The sequence below is a fragment of the Acanthisitta chloris genome, unplaced genomic scaffold (genome assembly GCF_000695815.1).
Source record: "Acanthisitta chloris isolate BGI_N310 unplaced genomic scaffold, ASM69581v1 scaffold3217, whole genome shotgun sequence".
NCBI lineage: Eukaryota > Metazoa > Chordata > Aves > Passeriformes > Acanthisittidae > Acanthisitta > Acanthisitta chloris.
The window spans coordinates 97,809-116,514 of NW_008684123.1; the positions used below are offsets into that span (position 1 = coordinate 97,809).

At 41.1% G+C, this 18,706-nt stretch overlaps 1 protein-coding gene across 1 annotated transcript; it reads left to right on the top strand.

Annotated features, from left to right (window-relative positions):
• The first annotated feature begins 3,506 nt into the window (after positions 1–3,506).
• Positions 3,507–7,072, top strand: LOC103806485 (serine protease inhibitor 2.1-like). The gene is made up of 4 exons (XM_009079180.1): positions 3,507–4,152; positions 5,016–5,286; positions 5,919–6,066; positions 6,878–7,072. The coding sequence occupies exons 1-4, from the start codon at positions 3,507–3,509 to the stop codon at positions 7,070–7,072; spliced, it is 1,260 nt and encodes a 419-aa protein (XP_009077428.1).
• Positions 7,073–18,706: the final 11,634 nt, after the last annotated feature.

The window sequence follows — 18,706 nt, forward strand, 5'->3', positions numbered from 1 at the left end:
ATATGTCTATCACATACTCTCTCTGTGGTATGCAGCTTCAGTCAGAGTGAGACGGTACAGGCAATTAGTTTGTTATTCATATATAGGCTGAGCATCAGGCAGAAGATTTGGCTCTGGACAGAGTTTGGAAGAGCATTGAGCTGATATGATACGTGGCTGCCAGCTCCATGTGTACGTCATGCTGGCACAGAAGCCTGACTTTGGCACCAAGAGTTAGCATCTCTTTCCAGTGGTTCCAGGCACAACTTCCTGGTTTCCAGTAAGGTCCTAATTACACAGTGTTTGAGCTAAGCTCCTCCACATGGTCAGAGGCAAGAGAGAGGGAGTCACAGCTACTATTCAAAGGGCTGAAGGTTGTCAGCTTCTTTGGCTGAATAACAGAGAGCACAGAATCATAGACTTTTAGGGGTTAGAATGGACCTTATAGATCATCTAGTCCCAAGCCCCCCTGCCATGGGCAGGCACACCTCCACACTAGACCATGTTGCTCAAGGCCTCATCCAACGTGGCTTTGAACACTGTCAGGGTTGGGGCATCCATGGCCACCCTGAGCAACCTGTGCTGGTGTCTCACCACCCTCACAGGAAAAGTCTTTTTCCTAATATCTAACCTAAATTTCCCCTACTTCAATCTGAGTTCATTACTCCTTGTCCTCTCACTGCAGTTCCTAATAAAGACCCCCTCTCTGGCTCCCTTTTAGGCCCCTTCAGATACTGGAAGGTTGTTATGAGGTTTGCATGCAATCTTCTCTTCCCCGAGCTGGATAACCCCAACTTCTTCAGCCTGTCTTCAGAGGGGAGATGTTCCACCCCTCATCAACTTTGTGGGTTCCTCTGGACTTGCTCCAACAGTTCCATGTCCTTATTTTGAAGGCACCAGAACTGCACGCAGTACTCCAGGTGGGGTCTCACAACAGCAGAGTAGACGGGGACAACCATCTTCTTCAACCTGCTGGCCACACGCCTTTTGATGCAGCCCAGGATTCGATTGGCCTTCTGGGTTGCTAGCGTACACTACAGCTCATGGTGAGATTGTCATCTACCATCAGGCCCAAGTCTTTCTCCATGTTGCTGGTCTCAATTACTTCCCCACCCAACCTGTAGCTGTGCCTGGGATTGCCATTGCCCAGATGTAGGACCTTGCACTTCATTTTGTTGAACTCCATGAGGTTTGCATTGGCCACCTCTCAAGCCTGTCAAGGTCCCTCTGGATGGCACATCCCTTCCCTGCATCATGTCAATTGCCCCACGCAGCTTGGTGTCATCAGCAAACTTGCTGAGGGTGCACTTTATCCCACTGTCCATGTCACTGACAAAAGTGGTGAACAGTGTTCGCCCCTGCACTGACCCCTGAGGGACACGACTCGTCACTGGCATCTGCGTGGACAATGAGCCACTGACCACAACTCTCTGTGTGTGACTGTCCAGCCAATTCTTTATCCACTGAGTGGTCCACCCATCAAATCCATATCTCTCCAATTTAGAGACAAGGATGTCATGCAGGATGGTATCAAAAACTTTGCATAAGTCTAGGTAGATGATATCAGTTGCTCTGCCTCTACCCACCAATGCTGTAGCCCTGTCATAGGAGGACACCAAATTTGTCAGGCATGACTTGTCCCTGGTAAAGCCATCTTCATTATTACTAATCACCTCTTTACTTTTCATGTGCCTAAGCACAGCTTCCAGGAGAATCTGCTCCATGATCTAGCCAGGCACAGAGGTGAAACTGGTTGGTCTATAGTTTACCAGTTTTTCTGCTTTCTCCTTTCTAAAAATGGGGGTTATATTTCCTCTTTTCCAGTCATCAGGGACTTCACCTGACTGCCACAATTTATCAGAATTTATAGACAGTAGCTTAGCAACTATGTCCACCTGTTCCTTCAGGACCCAAGGATGAATCTCAACAGGTCCCACAGGCTTATGCACATTCATGTTACCTAGCTGGTCATGATCCTCACGAACCCTGTTTCATCAATATTTGCTTTGTTTCTTCCTTTTTTTTGGTTGGCTCTAATTTTTATCAGGTTGGTTTAATGTTTAACAGAGGTAATGAAGCAGAAGATGATGTAGCAGCATAAGTAACAGTGTGGGGAACAGCATGGTCAGCTGAATGCAGTGAGGCTTCTGATTTTGTAAGTACTACACATGCATTTTCTAAGAGAGCTGCCAATGATGCTTTCTTCAGGTGGTGAAATTTTAATATTAGGTCAATTTCATTTGTCTGCTTGTGATTTGGTTCTGTGTGGATGCTGCAATGAAATATCAATCAAGCAGATATGCAAGGGACCAGTGGGACCTGCTGTTCTGGGGGAATATGCTTAGCCTGAAATCAATCTAAAATAACCTTTGAAGTCATGGTGACTTATTACGTAGCTGTTAAAACAGAATACTGATGAAATCACCTTTAAGGTTGGAAACATCCTTCACAGTGGCTCAAAATTAGTAGAACCCCACTAGTAACTGAACAACAAAGTCCAATTTATAAACTTTTCTGGTGACTTAATTTATAAAACAAGCATTGAATTGTTAAGGCCAGGTTCACTAATTAGGACTGGGGTGAGTGTAGGGGGTGGCTGGAGGACCACAGTTTAAATTTAATTGCCCCTTTTATTCCCATAGACAAACTAATCTGTGGTCTGGAAGAGAATAATTTTCTGGGTTTCCAATTTGCATTAAAAAAGCTTCCGGTTTCTTCAGCTTTGCAATGTAACAAAAATATTTGTGGCTGAAATTTTCTAATTTCAAAATGTTGAAATTAATGTGATTTTCATCTTTAAAGGGAAAAGTATGTGAGGAAAACTTGATGACAATATTCAGTGTTTTCCAGCTTCTGGCAGAAGTACTTTGAGATTTCTGTAGGAAGCTGTGATACTAAGTTTTATAACTGATATTTAATAGTAGAAGTTAAAAACAGAGCCATGCCTAATATAACCTCACTGCAAAAGAAAGTCCCATACTCTTTGGTTCATAAATTCCTTCAAATTTAGGCTAAACTAAGTCTGAACACAAGAAGTGATCATGGGCAGGAAAAAATGATCTTCTTTCTCACTTAAGTGTGCAATATCTCAAATAACTAGAGAAAAACAGTCTATGACATTAAATATATAACATTTGAAACATCCTCAGTGCTACATTATTACTTCATTTTTCCACAGTACGTGAGGGTTGTTCAGTTTGGGGGGTTATTTTTCTGTGAGGAAGAGGGAGAGTTCTGCTTTAAAGAGATGCAAATATTTGAATCATATTCTTGTCTAGGGCCATATTCCATCTTTTGGTTTAAGAAAATTTGTATTTATTGCTACCACTTGTTACTGCAATTTATTAATTAAACTTGACATTATGCCCATGAGAACTTGAAATATCCTACTTACATTAGATATCTACAATTGCACTATGTAATATTTATGCTAACAAAGTATTCATTATTTCTTACTACCAAGCTCATCATTACCATCTGCTCATCTAATGACTGTTTATTTTGTGACAGAATAATTTGAAAAGAAGATGAAGTGTCTCCTGTGCCTGTGTTTATTTCTTGCTGTTCTTTGTGCTGTAACCCACTGCCACCATGAAGACATTTGCCATGAAGTCAATACTAAGCTGCATGATGGAACAGAAAGTTTATTAACATATAACTGTGACGAGGAGGCACACTCTAACTATGCAGATTTTGTATTTAGATTTTACAGGGAGGCTATATCACAAGAAGCTGATAGAAATGTTTTCTTTTCTCCCATAAGCATCTCCACTGCCTTCGCCATGCTGGCTGTTGGTGCTAAGTCAACCACCCTGGCTCAGATTTTTGAAGGACTGGGCTTTGACAATTTGACTGAGACTCGCATACATAATATGCATGACAGTTTTCACAAAGTTTTATCAGTACTGAACTGTGCTGATGCTAACATCACATTAAACATAGGGAATGCCCTTTTTACAGCTATTGGGTTTGAACCACAGGAGTCATATTTACAAAATACCAAACAATTTTATGATGTAAATGTTTTTTCTACCGATTTCCATGAACCAGAAGAAGCTCAGAAGCAAATCAATAAATATGTAGCGGAGAAAACCAAGGGGAAAATTCCTGAATTAGTTGGTGGTCTTGATCCGAGTACAGTATTGGTTCTTGTTAACTACATTTATTTCAAAGGTAAGACATTTAACATAATATTCCAATAGGTAGCTTTGATGCAAGATAAAAATTGCGGGGAACTCCTGATAATTTATTTCCAGAGTGACTATTTAGGAAAGATCTAAACTGTGCAGGACCTTCAAAGTAAATATTAGATCTGGCCAAGAGCAGGGTGACTGATTGTTGAGAAATACTGATTGCTTAATTTTGAACCAGTTTGCCTGAAAGCTGTGGACAGAGAAGTCCCACTATAGCAGACAACTCATAGACAGGGATGCCTAGCACAAAGCCTCACTGGTCTGAGGGCATAATGACTAAAGATGCTTCCAAGATCTCTATGCTGACTGTATGTGCCAGTTAAAGTTGGTGGGCTGACATCTTTTCACAGGGGCCTCAGTTTTATGGTAGGTCTACTAAGTATGCTGCATGAAGACTTGGGACATAGCATTTTGAGGGCCTGTGCTTCTGGAGCCTTGCTCAAATGTTAGGACCCTTTAATCTACTGATGTGTTCCTCACCAGGCTGAGTGCAGTCAACTTGCATGGGATACAGCCTAGCATGAAAGGCATAAGAAGAAATGTTTAAGTGGTTGTATTTAAATGGCATAAAAGGCATTACATATGGCTGCGGTAGAAGCAGGACTCTCTCAATCAATCCTCATCAACCTTTGGTTGTTTGTCAGCGAGACAGGACTTACTCACACCAACTATGATGAGCTTACTGCACAGCTAAGATGCTTTATTGTGTGCCATGCAGGAGGTTGAAGTGATTTAGTGATCCTCTTCTCCCATAAATAGCCCTCCAGTGTCCTACATTTAAATTGGTCTAGTTTAGATGATCCATTTTTTATGATCTTCACATTCTCTCTTTTTCCCCATTAGCTGCCTGGGAAAACTCATTTGATCCTTTGCTGACATATGAGGATGATTTTTTTGTGGATACAAATACAACTGTTAGAGTCAACATGATGCAACGAGACAGTATCTTTGACAGTTACTATGACCAGGATCTCTCTTGTGAGGTGGTAGAGCTGCCTTACGAGGGCACTACACGAGCATTGCTCATTCTGCCTGATGATGGAAAGATGAAGCAAGTGGAAGATGCTCTCTCCAAGGAAACTCTTTGTAAATGGGATAGCAAATTTGTGACCAGGTAACTCTAGGTAGATGGCTTACTGTATTTGAGGACACATCATGTTTTTAAGAGAAAGTGTTAATTTCAGATCACTTCCTATTGGATATAATGTCCTGATTTCAAAAAGTGAGGTTTTAAGCAACTCCCAAAATGAGTCAAAGCAGAGCATAATCCTTAAGAAACTGAAGGCTCTCTGACCTGACAGAAGGGGTCACAGATGCCTCAAGACTTGCCTGGCTACATTTTGACTCTCATACCTCTTCTTTAATGGTGTTAACATGATTAATTTGCTTCACCATGTCATAGATTTTATCCTCCTTTTCCCTTATTTTAGGCTTTCCACAATTGGTCTGCTTACTCTTTATAGCCCTCTAACCACAAATCTGCTAGCTGTGTATGTAGCACTGGGGTGAATGAGTGGCAATGAAGACATTTGTTGTTTTTCCAAAAATCAAACTGAAAATGTAGGTACAAGAAGGTGGTGCATCTCTCTGGATGACAAAATTGCTCAAGGAATACAAATGCTGCCATCAAACAAGCTTGCAATCCAAAGAATGCTTTCAAGTGTTGCTGAATTGCACACTATCCAACCTGCTGGCTGAAACAAGGCTGCAATGCCTCACTGCTCTTTTGTTTTCTTTGATCAACAGGAGTTTAAATCTGAAATTACCCAAGTTTTCTATTAGTGGGTCTTACAGCGTTAAAAACCTGTTCAAGGAAATGGGCATTACTGAAGTGTTCTCAGGTAATGCTGATCTGTCTGGAATTAGTGGCAGCCACAATCTTCACGTTTCAGAAGTAAGTGAACAGAGGTGGTGATGGGGTGGTGGTTGGTTGTTTTGAACAGTTGTGTCTGGGATTTTTAAAGGCTTTCTTTCCCTCCTTGTATTACTCAGATTATGGGTAAAACTCACAGTGACATGTAGGGGCTTGCTTAGTCATTGTGCTTTTCCATGGAAAGAATCTACTGGGTCACATTTGTATTACTTTAATATTGCTATTAAAAGGCTGAATATTAAGTACATGGAAAAGTTGGACAACATTTTAAATTATTTTTTGCACTAGAAATAATAGCTTACATGAGATTGTGCCAAATAAACTATAAAAGAGGAACATATTACATTTGTGTTGATTATTACCCAACTTCTTAATATTCTCAAAGTTTCCAGGAGACTTCCAGTTTGCAGTAGCAGAATTCCGCCATGTCAGTTTAAGCTATGATTTAATGTTAACAATGTCAAATACTACCCCTGAATTAGGATTTAAACAGCAGTCTTCCATTAACCTTGGAGTAAGAGAAAGTGTTGCTAGTAGAAGTCTGAACCATCTAAGAAAATAAACCAACTTGTGCATGGACTATTGTCTCCCTCTACGCAGCACTGGTGAGAATGCATTTACAGTGTGTCCATGGTTATTTTTGGCACTACTTGCTCAGTCCTGACATAGAAAGCACTCCTGTTTCAGGCTGCTGGAGATCTACCATACAAGAAAATTTCATCTGTTGAAGTTATCACTCCTTCTTCTAAATGTTCCATAAGAAGAGAAATCATTTTACCTCCTGTTTCCTGTCCCGTATATAAACCATAGTGTTTTCTCCTTTTCCCTGTAGGCAATTCACAAGGCCCTGTTGGAAGTTGATGAGACTGGAACTGAAGCTGCAGGAGCCACAGCTGTAATCTTTACCAGAGTCTTCTATCCTTCTGTTACCATTACATTCAACAGGCCCTTCATTATTTTGATTTCTGACAAACGAACCAGCAGCACACTTTTCATGGGGAAAATTGTTGATCCTACGAAGAAGTAATTGCTGAGTTATTTGGCATACTGCTATTGGGCACAAGTGATAATGGCTACAGTGTTCACACGTGGGCTAGTTATTCTCTGATTGAGGGATATTCAGAAGTAAATGAGAAATTTCCTTAACAAATTAATAAAAAAAATTATAAAAACTCCCATCAACTGGCAGTTTTTAAATATTACATTTTTCTCACTTGAGTATTTGTATTTGGTTTGCATGGCCAGGTTTTGGAAGTGGGGGCTATAGGGGTGGCTTCTCTGAGAAGCTGACAGAAGCTTCTCCTATGTCCAACAGAACCAATACCAGCTAGCTCCAAAACGGACCAGCTTATGGCCAAGTCCTTCTTATTTTAAAAAGTGAATTTTCTCTGCTAAGGAGTTTTGTCCAGACTGCTTTCAGTTCTGGACTACTCACCAAAACTTTATCCCAACAGGTAACAAGCCTTGTAATTCTACTATGCCCTCTCCAGGACTTGATGATGACCAGTATTCACCTGAGCTGGTGCCTACGGAGTCCTTTCTTCCTTACATCACTTTTTGCTCTCTAGGCTGTTGTTTATCCTCAACCAACCTGTTCTTTCTCACATGTTCCAACTCTTTGCCTAGGGCACCTTAAGAAGTCATTGAGAAAAAAAGAGAAAAATCCCTGAAACAATGAACTTATTCTCCTGTAGCTCTCACTCTTCGCAGTCCACAAGGTCAGCAAAAACTTTGAGAGACAGTGACATTAGGCATAGCATAAACTGTCAAAGAAATGTCCTGTGATGTCTGTAAAAGTGCAATTCTTTGCATTCTCTCTTTATGTGCCTATTTGGGTAAAACCTGTTTTCAAGAAACATATAAACATTTTCTTGCTCTTTTGGGTCTGCAGATTACCTGGCCTTACTGCAGTGGAGCACTGAGGTTGAATTCTGTAGCAAAGCATTTATCCTGCAGTTGCTGCCTCAAGGAGAAGCTCACTCCTGCTTTGGCAGCTGCTCTGTTACTGCATTGCTTTGAGTCATGTCATTGCATATTGATCGTGGATGCATTTTTTACAAGTGTAGTTGAATCCTGGTCTCTGGGAAGATGATGCTTCTGAATGTATGTTGCTCATTTCTGCAGTTCTCCTAGCAATGTGCTGTGAGCACTGCAAAGATGATGCAAGTACCAAACCAATAAAACGAGCTCCCACCCCTGACATCTCTCTGACCTTCTGACCTGTTCTCCCAAACCTGGTCCATGGTACACAGAGGTGACTTACTGAGGCCCATCAGTGCTTCTGCATGTCTTTGGTGTATTGGGAACTATGTGTCTGACTTGGGGGACTCGGAGTTTGCTGCCTTGTACAAGTCCCTTTGCTCCAAGAAGCAAGGACTTGGTGGAAGCCCTGAGCTGTTGCTGCTCCTGGGGCAAGATGCCATCACTCAGTGGTTTGGGAGAGACCACACCTCTGCAAAGCAGCGGCTTTTGCAGAGTTGCCATCAATGATAACTTGATGTGATGTGCTCTGTGGTGGCTATACAAACTCAAAAAGAGCTGGGATCAGCTCCTGTGAGATCCCATCCTGATAAATCTGTGCACCAGTACTGATTAGAAGGTAGGATGGTGAGATTTTTATCAGAGCAGTGTGATTTTTATCAGAGTGTGATGACAGAAAAACAGGTTCTTGGTCTGTTGCTAAAGGGGAAGAGGTTAGATAAAAATTCTCAGGGTTGCTAGGACAGAGTAAAGGCTTTGGGAAATAACACATGGAGCAACTTCCTGCCCCATCTACATCCTGGGGCTTTTCTTTTGAGAGTAGAGGCAAGGAACAGCAGAATGGCACATGCTTTGGGAGTTTACACACTGAACTGTGAAGATTGACTGATCCTGGCAAAAGTATCAAGCAGGACAGACTCTGAATCCTGGTTTGGGAGTTATCTACCAAGATGTGGGGCATCACCACAGCTGTCCTCCAGTTGAGTAACTTTATGCTGCATACCAGCAGGCTAGCCTGAGTTACGGCAGGGACCTGGGGTGAGAAAAAGGGTCATCCCAAATATCTCTGGAAGTGGAGGACAGGAAACTAGTTAGTCTTTTGCCATACATACAGACAGCAGAAAAACGCCTATAGTTCACAGTATGGAAATCTATAGAGCCTGGATACTGAACACACCTGGCTGCTGTTACTCTCAGGATAGTTCTGATGATACTCTTTAGGAACTGGATGATTCTGTCAAGTTTTTATTGGGACACAGGGTATTTTGTCCTAATTCCAAGAAAATCTAACCGTCTTGGTCTGCCTTGCATCATTTGTTCTTGTTGCTTTTGTCTGCCTTAATATGTTATAGGGAATGTTTCTCTTCATGTTATTCCTACCCTCAGGCAGATCAATACTTCCACCCAACTTAGTGCATTCTGCAAATTTACTGAGGGTGCACTCAATCCCCACATCCAGATCATCAATAAAGATGTTAAACAGGGCTGGCCCCAGTACTGAGCCCTGGGGAACACCACTAGTGACTGCTGCCAACTGGGTTTAGCTCCATTAACCACAACTCTCTGGGCCCAGCCATCCAGCTGATCAAAGAGTCCACCCATCCAAGCCATGAGCAGCCAGTTTTTTTAGAAGTATGCTGTGGGAGACAGTGTCCAATGCCTTACTGTCCAGACAGACCACATCCACAGCCTTTCCTTCATTCACTAAGCAGGTCACTTTGTCATAGAAGAACATCAGGTTGATCAAGCGGGACCTTCCTTTTATAAATCCATGTTGGTTGGACTTGATCCCCAGGTTGTCCTGCATGTGCTGTGTGATGGCACTCAGGATGATCTCTTCCATCATCTTGACTGGAACCAAGGTTAGCCTTATATTATAGGCCTGTAGTTCCCTGGATCCTCCTTCCGACCATTCTCATAGATGGGTGTCATGTTTGCTAATTTCCAGTCAGCTGGAACTTCTCCAGTTATCCAGAACTGGTAGTAGATGCTTGCAAGTGGTTTACTGAGATCTTTTGTCAGTTCCCTCATTATCCTGGGGTGGATGTCATCAGGGTCTATGGACTTGTGAGCTTCCAATTGGCATAGCAGGTCATTAGCTATCTCCGCCTAGATTCTGAGGGCTTCACTCATCTCCCCATCACCAGCTTCCAGCTCTAGGAGCTGGGTATCCTGAGAACAGCCAGTCTTTACATTAAAGACAGAGGCAAAGAAGGCATTGAGTACCTCTGCCTTTTCCTCATCCCTGTCACTATACTACTTTCTGTATTTAGCAACTGAAGGACACATAATACACGTTACGGTGAAGTATGTAACCCCCCATCACAAACATCTAAGAAAAATGACCTGCTGTGGATCTGTTAGCCCTGACCTGACATACTTAAGGGAAGGTCTGAGGAAAAAGACTTACCTAAAGAGAGCTCATATCAGGTGAGAACTCCTGTGAGGGAAGATTGACCCACTGGGCTGGGTCCCTGAAAGGCAGCCTAGTTGCACCCCAGCAGACCTGAGTGCCAGACTTTTCCTGGCAGCCTATGAGCCATGGGGGAGACAGTAAGTTTGTTCTGTCTGACCTTGTTTATGGTCCACTGGGACTCTGCTTGGTGACAGGAGAGCTTCTGTCAGTAATGCTGTGTTTGCTTTGCCCCATGGCAGATTCCATGTAGAATGTTGTCACAAAACATGAAGCAGTGGGGTTGTAGGGCTAATGCAGTATGAGTTTAATGCATTTTACCTTTCATCAGTAAGGAAAGGAGATAACTCAATGCCAAAAGGCACAAAGCATTCAGATAGTCACAGAAACACCAGTTGCTCACACTAGCCTTGCTATTCCGATGCTACCAGAAGCTTGGACTTTCCTTTCTTATTCCCAGTGATGCAATTTGCGTCTCAGCCCTGGTATCTGGAGAACTTGCCTTCGAATGAGCATACCAGACCTCTCCACACAGCTATGGCTTCTGTTCAGCCCTTGACTGCTGCTACTATTTCAAGAAAATGGGATTTCACCCAGATGTAAATCAACCCTCTCCTAATTGTTTCAGTAGATTCAGTACAACAAAAGCTGCAGGGTTTTTCCTTGTACTCACACTCATTTCAAGCAGAGAATCACTCAGCTCTTAAAACCCAGATGACTGTGATAGTTCCCAGGCAGGGTGGATTTTGAATGTGGATTCTGAGAACCAGGAGTATCTGTAAGGCAGATATAAGGCAGTCTGAGTGCTTCACGACCCAGCTGCTCATCTTTGACATGAGTCTTGGTAGCTTTTGGAGGTGTAAAAAAACCTCATAGCAGTGTTAATCCCTAATCCAGCAATCAAATCATGCCTCCAATGCATAGAGGCACTAGGATTTCCAAGTAGAGAAAATGTGCAAGAGAAACACTCTAAATGGCAAGTGTTTCACTGAAAGCTCTAAATATTCACTGCAGTGGAAGTTGGAATGAATGCAAATTATCAGGAAAGAAAGGAGCATGAAGACCACCAGGGGCTATGTATATCTGAGTTCTGTGACACGGCCTCTGGATCTCACCCATCCATACAACATTCCTTGCTGGGTACTGCAGGTCTGTCCTTATCCACACAGGGCTGCTTTCATTAGATTTAAACTGAGCACATGTATGGTATCATTCATTCCCTGTAAACCACTCCCTGTTAGCCAGCAAAGACTGATCTAGAAATACCTTCCATTAAGTTCCCAGTCCCAGGTACAACATTGAATCCATTTTTTCATAATTTGGTAATTGTGCTTTCAGACTAACAGACTTTTAAGAAAATCATAATTCATCCATTTCATGTAGATGTCCTTGATTCTGATTAATATGCTGGTTACACAAACTCAGCTCAATGTTGATGTTGCTGCAAATGACTTTACTGGCTTCTTGCAAAAGAGAATTTCAAAGAAGAAAGTACCTTTTCAGTTCAATCCTACCCCTGGAGATGAATTTATTACAAGTAAATTAACCTTATTTATACAAATGAGTCTTTATTTATCTTTTTTTAAAAATTGCATTCAGTTTCTTTTCCATAACCCATCTGGAAACAAAATTCATATGATTTATTACTTTACTAAACAAGAACATATCCTTTGTGGTTGGGAAACTGTTAACAGCAATGTGGTGCTCATATGGAAGGTCTGGAGAAGACTTTGCCTGATTTGTGCAAATACCTTATTAAGGAAAAGTTGCTATATTGTTTACTATGCTTCATGTAAGAAAAACAGACCACATGGAAGAAGCTCTGATGAAGAAAAATGTTTGAAAGGAAAAAACAACATCGACAAAGATAATTCACAAAGTGTTGTAGTCACCATAAGAGCTTTGGTTGCAGTCAGGAAAGAACCTCAGAGCAGGAGAAAAACATCAGTGCACAGAGGATGAAAGATGTAATGAAAAGTGAGTCCTAAAATACATATGAATGCTGTTAGGTGTGCTGTTCTCAGGGATGCAGATTCTCCAGCCATCAAAAAAGCCACACCATAACTCATATTCAAGGGTCAGATACTAGAGTTTATTTTCTGTTCCTCTATCTTTCAAGTTTGATTTGTGTCCCTCGGGTAAATCTTATGGGTGAAATTTTAAAACATTTTTTGTCTCAGTTGCCACAGTCAGAGATTACTGCTTTGTGTTGCGTGTCACAGCCTTGATGTTATCACTGTTGCATCAAGAGTAACTGAGAAGAAACATCAAATAGAAGCAAATATGCTCCAGCACAATTTTAGATTGGCAGGGTGGGAAAGATGATGCAGAAATCATGACAGAAAGCCTGTGTGGGTACAGCCTAGTTCTCAAAGGGTCCTGTGGTGGCATGTTAATGTAAGTCATTGATGGAAATGGAATTGTGCTGACCTGCTATATTATGAGCTGCAGAGGCAAAGGACAATCACACAGTGTCTTCTTTTACCTCCATTGACACTGGGAAGAGAAATTCTGCATTAAACCATTTCAGTGACCTTCTAAAACCTTACAGTGTCAAAGACTTTTAAGAAAAGGGATATGAGCAATGGAATCATATCACTAATTTCATTTTATTGAATATATTCTTCCAGCTAGTTGATCTGCCTTCTGCTTCTTCACTGAGGTCAACAAAATTAAGTTATTAAACTATAATAAATGATAACATTTTGCAAAGATTACCCTTAATACTTTCTATCTGGCTTTGGAAGCAAAAACTTCAAGTATAATTCCAAAATGTCTATTTTCTTAGTGCTTAATTAAGCACAAGTTTGCATGACAAAAATAAAGAATGCAATGAATGAATTTAAATTTAATTAGTAATTCTAAGAAATTTCTCTGAATAGACAACTTATGAGAACTTTTATTCTCTGGTGAACTTGTCACTCTAAAAGTTGTTTGCATATGAAGGGTTCTTTTACATCAAGAGGAAAAGTTCTATAGGGCAATTTCTGCTAGTAAAATGTGATTTTTTTCAGTATACCTGTTATGAGTGGCAAGATCTTTGCAAGAAGTCAAATTTTTAGTGTGATTCTCCTGCACTGTTTACTGTGTTGTATGGAGCCTCGGGTTCTGGGGATTATAGGAAAAGGAGCCCTGTGCCACCATCTCCTGGTAAAATAAAGGAATGGACATGACAAATTATGTGTCATTCTGAAACCAGAAAGAGCAATAGCTTTATGGCTTGCTGCAGCTGTGTCAGTGGGGACTTTGATTTTCTTGTTAAGTTTCAGCTGCAGTGAAATACTGCACTTGAAGTGGCTGCTGTTGCACAGGAGTGAGGGTCTGGTGTTATGGTAGGTAGTACATACACAGATCAGCTCAGTAGAGGGGAAGGAGACAAATATTAGAAATTACTGGGAAAGAGAAAAGAGCGAATCAGATAGAAATATCATGTCTCAGCCAAAATCTCTGGACCATCCACATGTGTTCCTATAATAAGAGAAGGATAAATGAGAACTAGAAAATCTGTAGAAAATGGTGACAAGTTTAATCAAAAGTCTGTTGATTTTTAAGCAGAAGATTCTCAGAAGGAAAGCTGTGAATTGTTTTCCCCCTTACTTTCTTGTCAACATCTTGCAGTCTGAAGATGAGCCAAGTGGATGATTTGGGTCTGTCTCAGTTTGAATGGTATGAGGGTTTTGCATCCAGATCAATTGATCAGTTGCTCCCAGCACTAGGTTAGTAACTGAAAGAGTAGCACTGCTGAATTCAAGAAGAAAATGGTGTGCCCTGCCCTGTTTTGCTGCTTGACTCTGCAGCCATATGAGACAATCATGGGACAAGGGCCTTGGTTTGAGATTGAGGGGAAGAAGGTGCAGCTTGCTTTCCAGTATTGCCTTCAGGCTCCTAAATGCAGCTCCCCAGCAGTGTGCTCCTATCCAGAGCTTCTGAACAATTCATATGGGGCATTCTGACAGCTGATGTAGCATAGGGCTCAGAAACCCAAATGCTTGGGAGCTTGTGTTCAAAACAGCATTGATAATACAGAGATGTTTTAGTTCTTAGCACTTAGCCAAGGTCTTTTATCCCTCTCACTCTAACCTTCCCATGAGTGGGCTGGGGAGCACAAGGAGCTGGGTAGGGACACAGCCAGGACAGATGACACCAAGTGACCCAATGAATATTCTGTACCATGTAACATCATGCTCAGCATATAAAGCTGCAGGAAGAAAGAAGCCAGGGAGAATGTTTGGAATAATGTCTTCCCAATTTACTGTTAAGTGTGCTAGAGCTCCCCTTTTCCTGGTGCTGGCTGAACACTTGACTGCCCATGGGAAATGGTGAATGAATTCCTTGTTTTTCTCTGCTTGCATGCACAGCTTTTGCTTTACCCATTAAACTGCCTTTATCTCAACCAACAGGTTTTCTTGCTGTTTTCCTTTCAGTTCTCTCCCTCATCTCACAGCAGAGAGTGAACAAGTAGTTGGGTGGTGCTTAGATGCCAGCTGGGGTTAAACCACAGCAGTCCTTTAGGAGAATTTATTGTCAACATGATTAGTTAGTGTCATTCTAGGAAAATGCACCAAGTTGTCAGTATTAAAACCCAAAAGTTTAACACTGCTGAGAAAGTCTCCTCCATTTTTCTGGCATGCTGTAATTTTCAATTTATTCTCTCCAATATCTTGGCAAGGTAGAATACAATGTAACAAAATGAAATAAAAGGAAAAGTTATAAAAGCAAGAAACCCCAGAAAACAGAAAAGAATAAGTATTGTCTGTCTCGGAGGATAAAGAAGGTATTAGGTGGAACCTGGAAAATTAAATCCTCTGGATGGATTAGCTGGGCAATGTGGCATTACTGAATTGCTATCCTATGATGCAGTCAAGCTGTAAATCATAGTTCCACGATGCTCTCGGAGCTATAGGTCATAATAAATATGTTTTTGCTATTGCAAGCAACACAAACTTTTCTTGCTTTTTGTGGTTTTAGATAGCAGCAGAAGGCATCTTGAAATAGAACTGCTTCATCTCTGAGGCAAATAAATATATCTTTGGTTAAAAACTGAAGAAAATAACAAGATTAGTGAACAAGGTATAAAGAACTTTGACTCTCAGCAGACATTGTGTATATCCATATTTTTCTTTAAAAATAAGAGATACTACACCATTTCATTGCAAGTGTGAGGTACTGGCAATGGACTGAGGCTGAGGGTACAAAGTTTTTATATCCCAAAGAGGGATATTAGCAGAGTACTGTGGTTGTAGGGCCATATGTTCAGTCTTTAGAAAATACAAGAATTAATACTGTCCAGCCTTGATGCAATAAAAATAGTTAAAACAATGGGAATAGGCATGACATGTTTTGCCAGTGATTTAATGATACAGTTGAAGAGACATTCAGAAGTTCTGGTTTCTTGTCCCACTTCTGTGACTGAATATATTCTAATGGCTCATTTGTTTCTGTCCTCTTGACACCTCATTGCCTTCTCCAGTGTCCTGATTTCAGCACTTACCCACCAGTCCTCATCCCCACCTTCCCTTCCTCCACTCTGTAGGATGATTGCTTAATTCTCTGAGACACAACCATTTCTTCCCAGCACCTTTGATTGCGACAGAAGAACAATTCCAGTAGGCTTTGCATCCTCACTGTCAGCTGCAGTGCCTCCCCAATGTCTTTTCTCTTGAGGGAAATGTAGGTATGATGAACTTCATAGCAGTTTATAGATCCTCCTTGAACGGACACTAGTGACATTCAGTAACATGCAATCTTACAAGGAACAGTTTTGTTTTGGTGCTCCAAGGAGAAATGCAATGGTGAGAGAAAAGAATACAAAGAGATGCATGTTGGATTAAGTTTCTTGATTGCTTTTCAGAGTTCCCTTACAGGTCCTGAACTTGGACCATAGATTGAAAACCTCTACATGATTGCAGTGCCAGTATGAGCTAAGAACACCTGTATTGGTATCTATGTCTCTGCATGCATCTCCAGTCAAAAAATAAACATTCTTCAGGTCATCCTTCAGGCCATCTCTCCATTTATCTCCTTTCTGCCTCACTGCTAATAAACAAGTTGATCTCTATTAATGAAGATTAAGGATTATGGGTATGAATTTGCAGATCTTGCTGAACTGGAAATACTCAAGTTCCTGTTTTCCATCTTGTAAACCTTATTCACTGTTTGTAAGCTGTAATAGGCCAGTGACCACATGCATTGCTGGAGATTTTGACAGTTCATAATCCAGTTGTAATTACTGGGCAATGGTTCAGTGATTTATGGATTATAGATATTTACCTCACTTCAAAATCTGATGGTGGCCATTAACCTCTTGGGGTGTCCTGGCAATGTGGAATCAGTGGGATGCAGATTGCATATTTCACATCTGCGTGAAGGAAATGACACTATAACTGCCAAGTGGAATGACAAAACCATCCTACTCAATGGAGAGGAGTGCCATAGGGGCAACCAGATCTGTTAAAAAAGTTCCTTTCCTTAGTTTCTCCTTCAGTGATTTGTCCATATATTATATTCAACCCTGAATATCATCCAGTGATGTAATCATGTCTTCATTAGCACGGGATGAAAGGTGAATTGGCAGCCTGTTTTTTGTCCTCCTGGTGTCCATTTCAATTGCATATGACACAGAAGACTAACCTGAGAAAACAAGATGTTCACTGGCTGCAGTCAACCTCTGGAACCATCCAGTGAAAGTGCTGTTTCTTAGCAATGGTGTTTTTCTTGTGTATTTTCTAAAAAGCCAGAGGAAAACTCTTCACCAGTTCCCCAAATACTCAGGCACAGGTGATGGCTAACAGCAATATGTAAACAACTGTGTTGGTTGCAAGTTACTTGCTGGAGTGGTAATGTCACATGTTATTCTCCTGAGAAACTTAGAGACTGTTCACCAATCACACATCGTCTGCCCTCTACAAGAAAAGCCCTGAAACCATTTAGCACGGTGTCAAAGGCTGTGACTGAGGTATACAGTGAGGCAGAAGCACTTTTTAAATCCAAACCCTGTTTTGAAATCCTGACAGAGAGGTTACAGCTCCAGCAGTGCTCCCAGGACAAAGTGAAGAGGACTTTCTGGCAGGGATACTGTGCTCCCTCATGAGCTGTGCTGGCTCAGCCAGGCTCAGGCAAGGGGTGACTTTCACACCAAGTCACAGCTTTCAGCTGCAGCCACCCACGAAGGGTATGGCTACAGCTCTCCTGACAGATATCCACAGCAGAAGGCTTCTCCTGTCAATCTGCAAGCATGGAAACAGCAGGAGATACAGTCCCTGCTCCACTCCCTGTTGTCCAAAGCCCCATGATCCAGTACTGTAGTGTGTGTGTGTGGGCTGGACAAATTGTCCAGAATATCCAACATCATTACTGTTTGTTGTGCATCCTCACTGGCATTTTTTCTTTGAACTAATTAATGATTAATGGGGGTGCTCTGTGTAACTCTGTTCAATGGTACTGAAGCGAAAAAAGAGCAAACAAGACCAGATGGGCACGGCAAGATCCTTTTTGTGGCATTGTAAGTACCTTTCTTATTTTCCCTTGGGTTGTTTGGATATTTCATTTTGGGGGGTTATGTTGTTGCCAGGGAAGGGAACCTTTATACATGAAAACCAAGGGATATACCTGTTATGAAAAAAATCAAAACATGTCAAAAGCCAGAAAGAATCTATACTGAAAAAGATACTTCACATAATTAAATAAAAATTTGGTTTGGAAAAAATAGAGATGCCTATAGCCTTTTTTTTTTTTGCCACAGTGATCCAGTATTTCATCTTTGAAGAAACTGTAAGAGTATTTTGTAATTTTCATTCTAGACACTATGAATCATGTTTGTATCATATTTTTGTTCATCACAGATTTAATTCTCTAATTATTTATAGACTTGAGGGAGGCTAACAGAACTGCAGTAGCTACTCTGCAGTACTGAGTACAAAACCAACTCCTACCAGTGCCTCTGGGGAAAAGGTCATAAGCTCTCAGTTATTTGCAAATTTTTTAAAGAAAATAGTCCTACCCTATTTTTTAAAAGTTAACATGTTAATATGAAAGTCAATAAACTTTTAAAAGTTAAAAATTACCTCTTTTGAGAGGGAACTTGGCTATATAAATGGTGTATCAGGATGCATATTCTTTCAAGGGAACACTGAATTGCATCAGGAATTTGAATTGTGTGTGATGGACAGGTGTCCTCTGAGAGCCTCATTTTACTTTGCTGGAGCACACAGCATGAACAATTAATTTCTATGTCATGTTTTGTATGTTTATTTCTTTTCCAGAAACAGC

Coding starts and splice junctions, on each gene's coding strand:
- LOC103806485 (XM_009079180.1), top strand. CDS start 3,507: ATGAAGTGTCTCCTGTGCCTGTGTTTATTTCTTGCTGTTCTTTGTGCT. Junction 5,287..5,918: donor GATAGCAAATTTGTGACCAG/GTAACTCTAGGT, acceptor TTTGATCAACAG/GAGTTTAAATCTGAAATTAC. Junction 6,067..6,877: donor ACAATCTTCACGTTTCAGAA/GTAAGTGAACAG, acceptor TTTTCCCTGTAG/GCAATTCACAAGGCCCTGTT.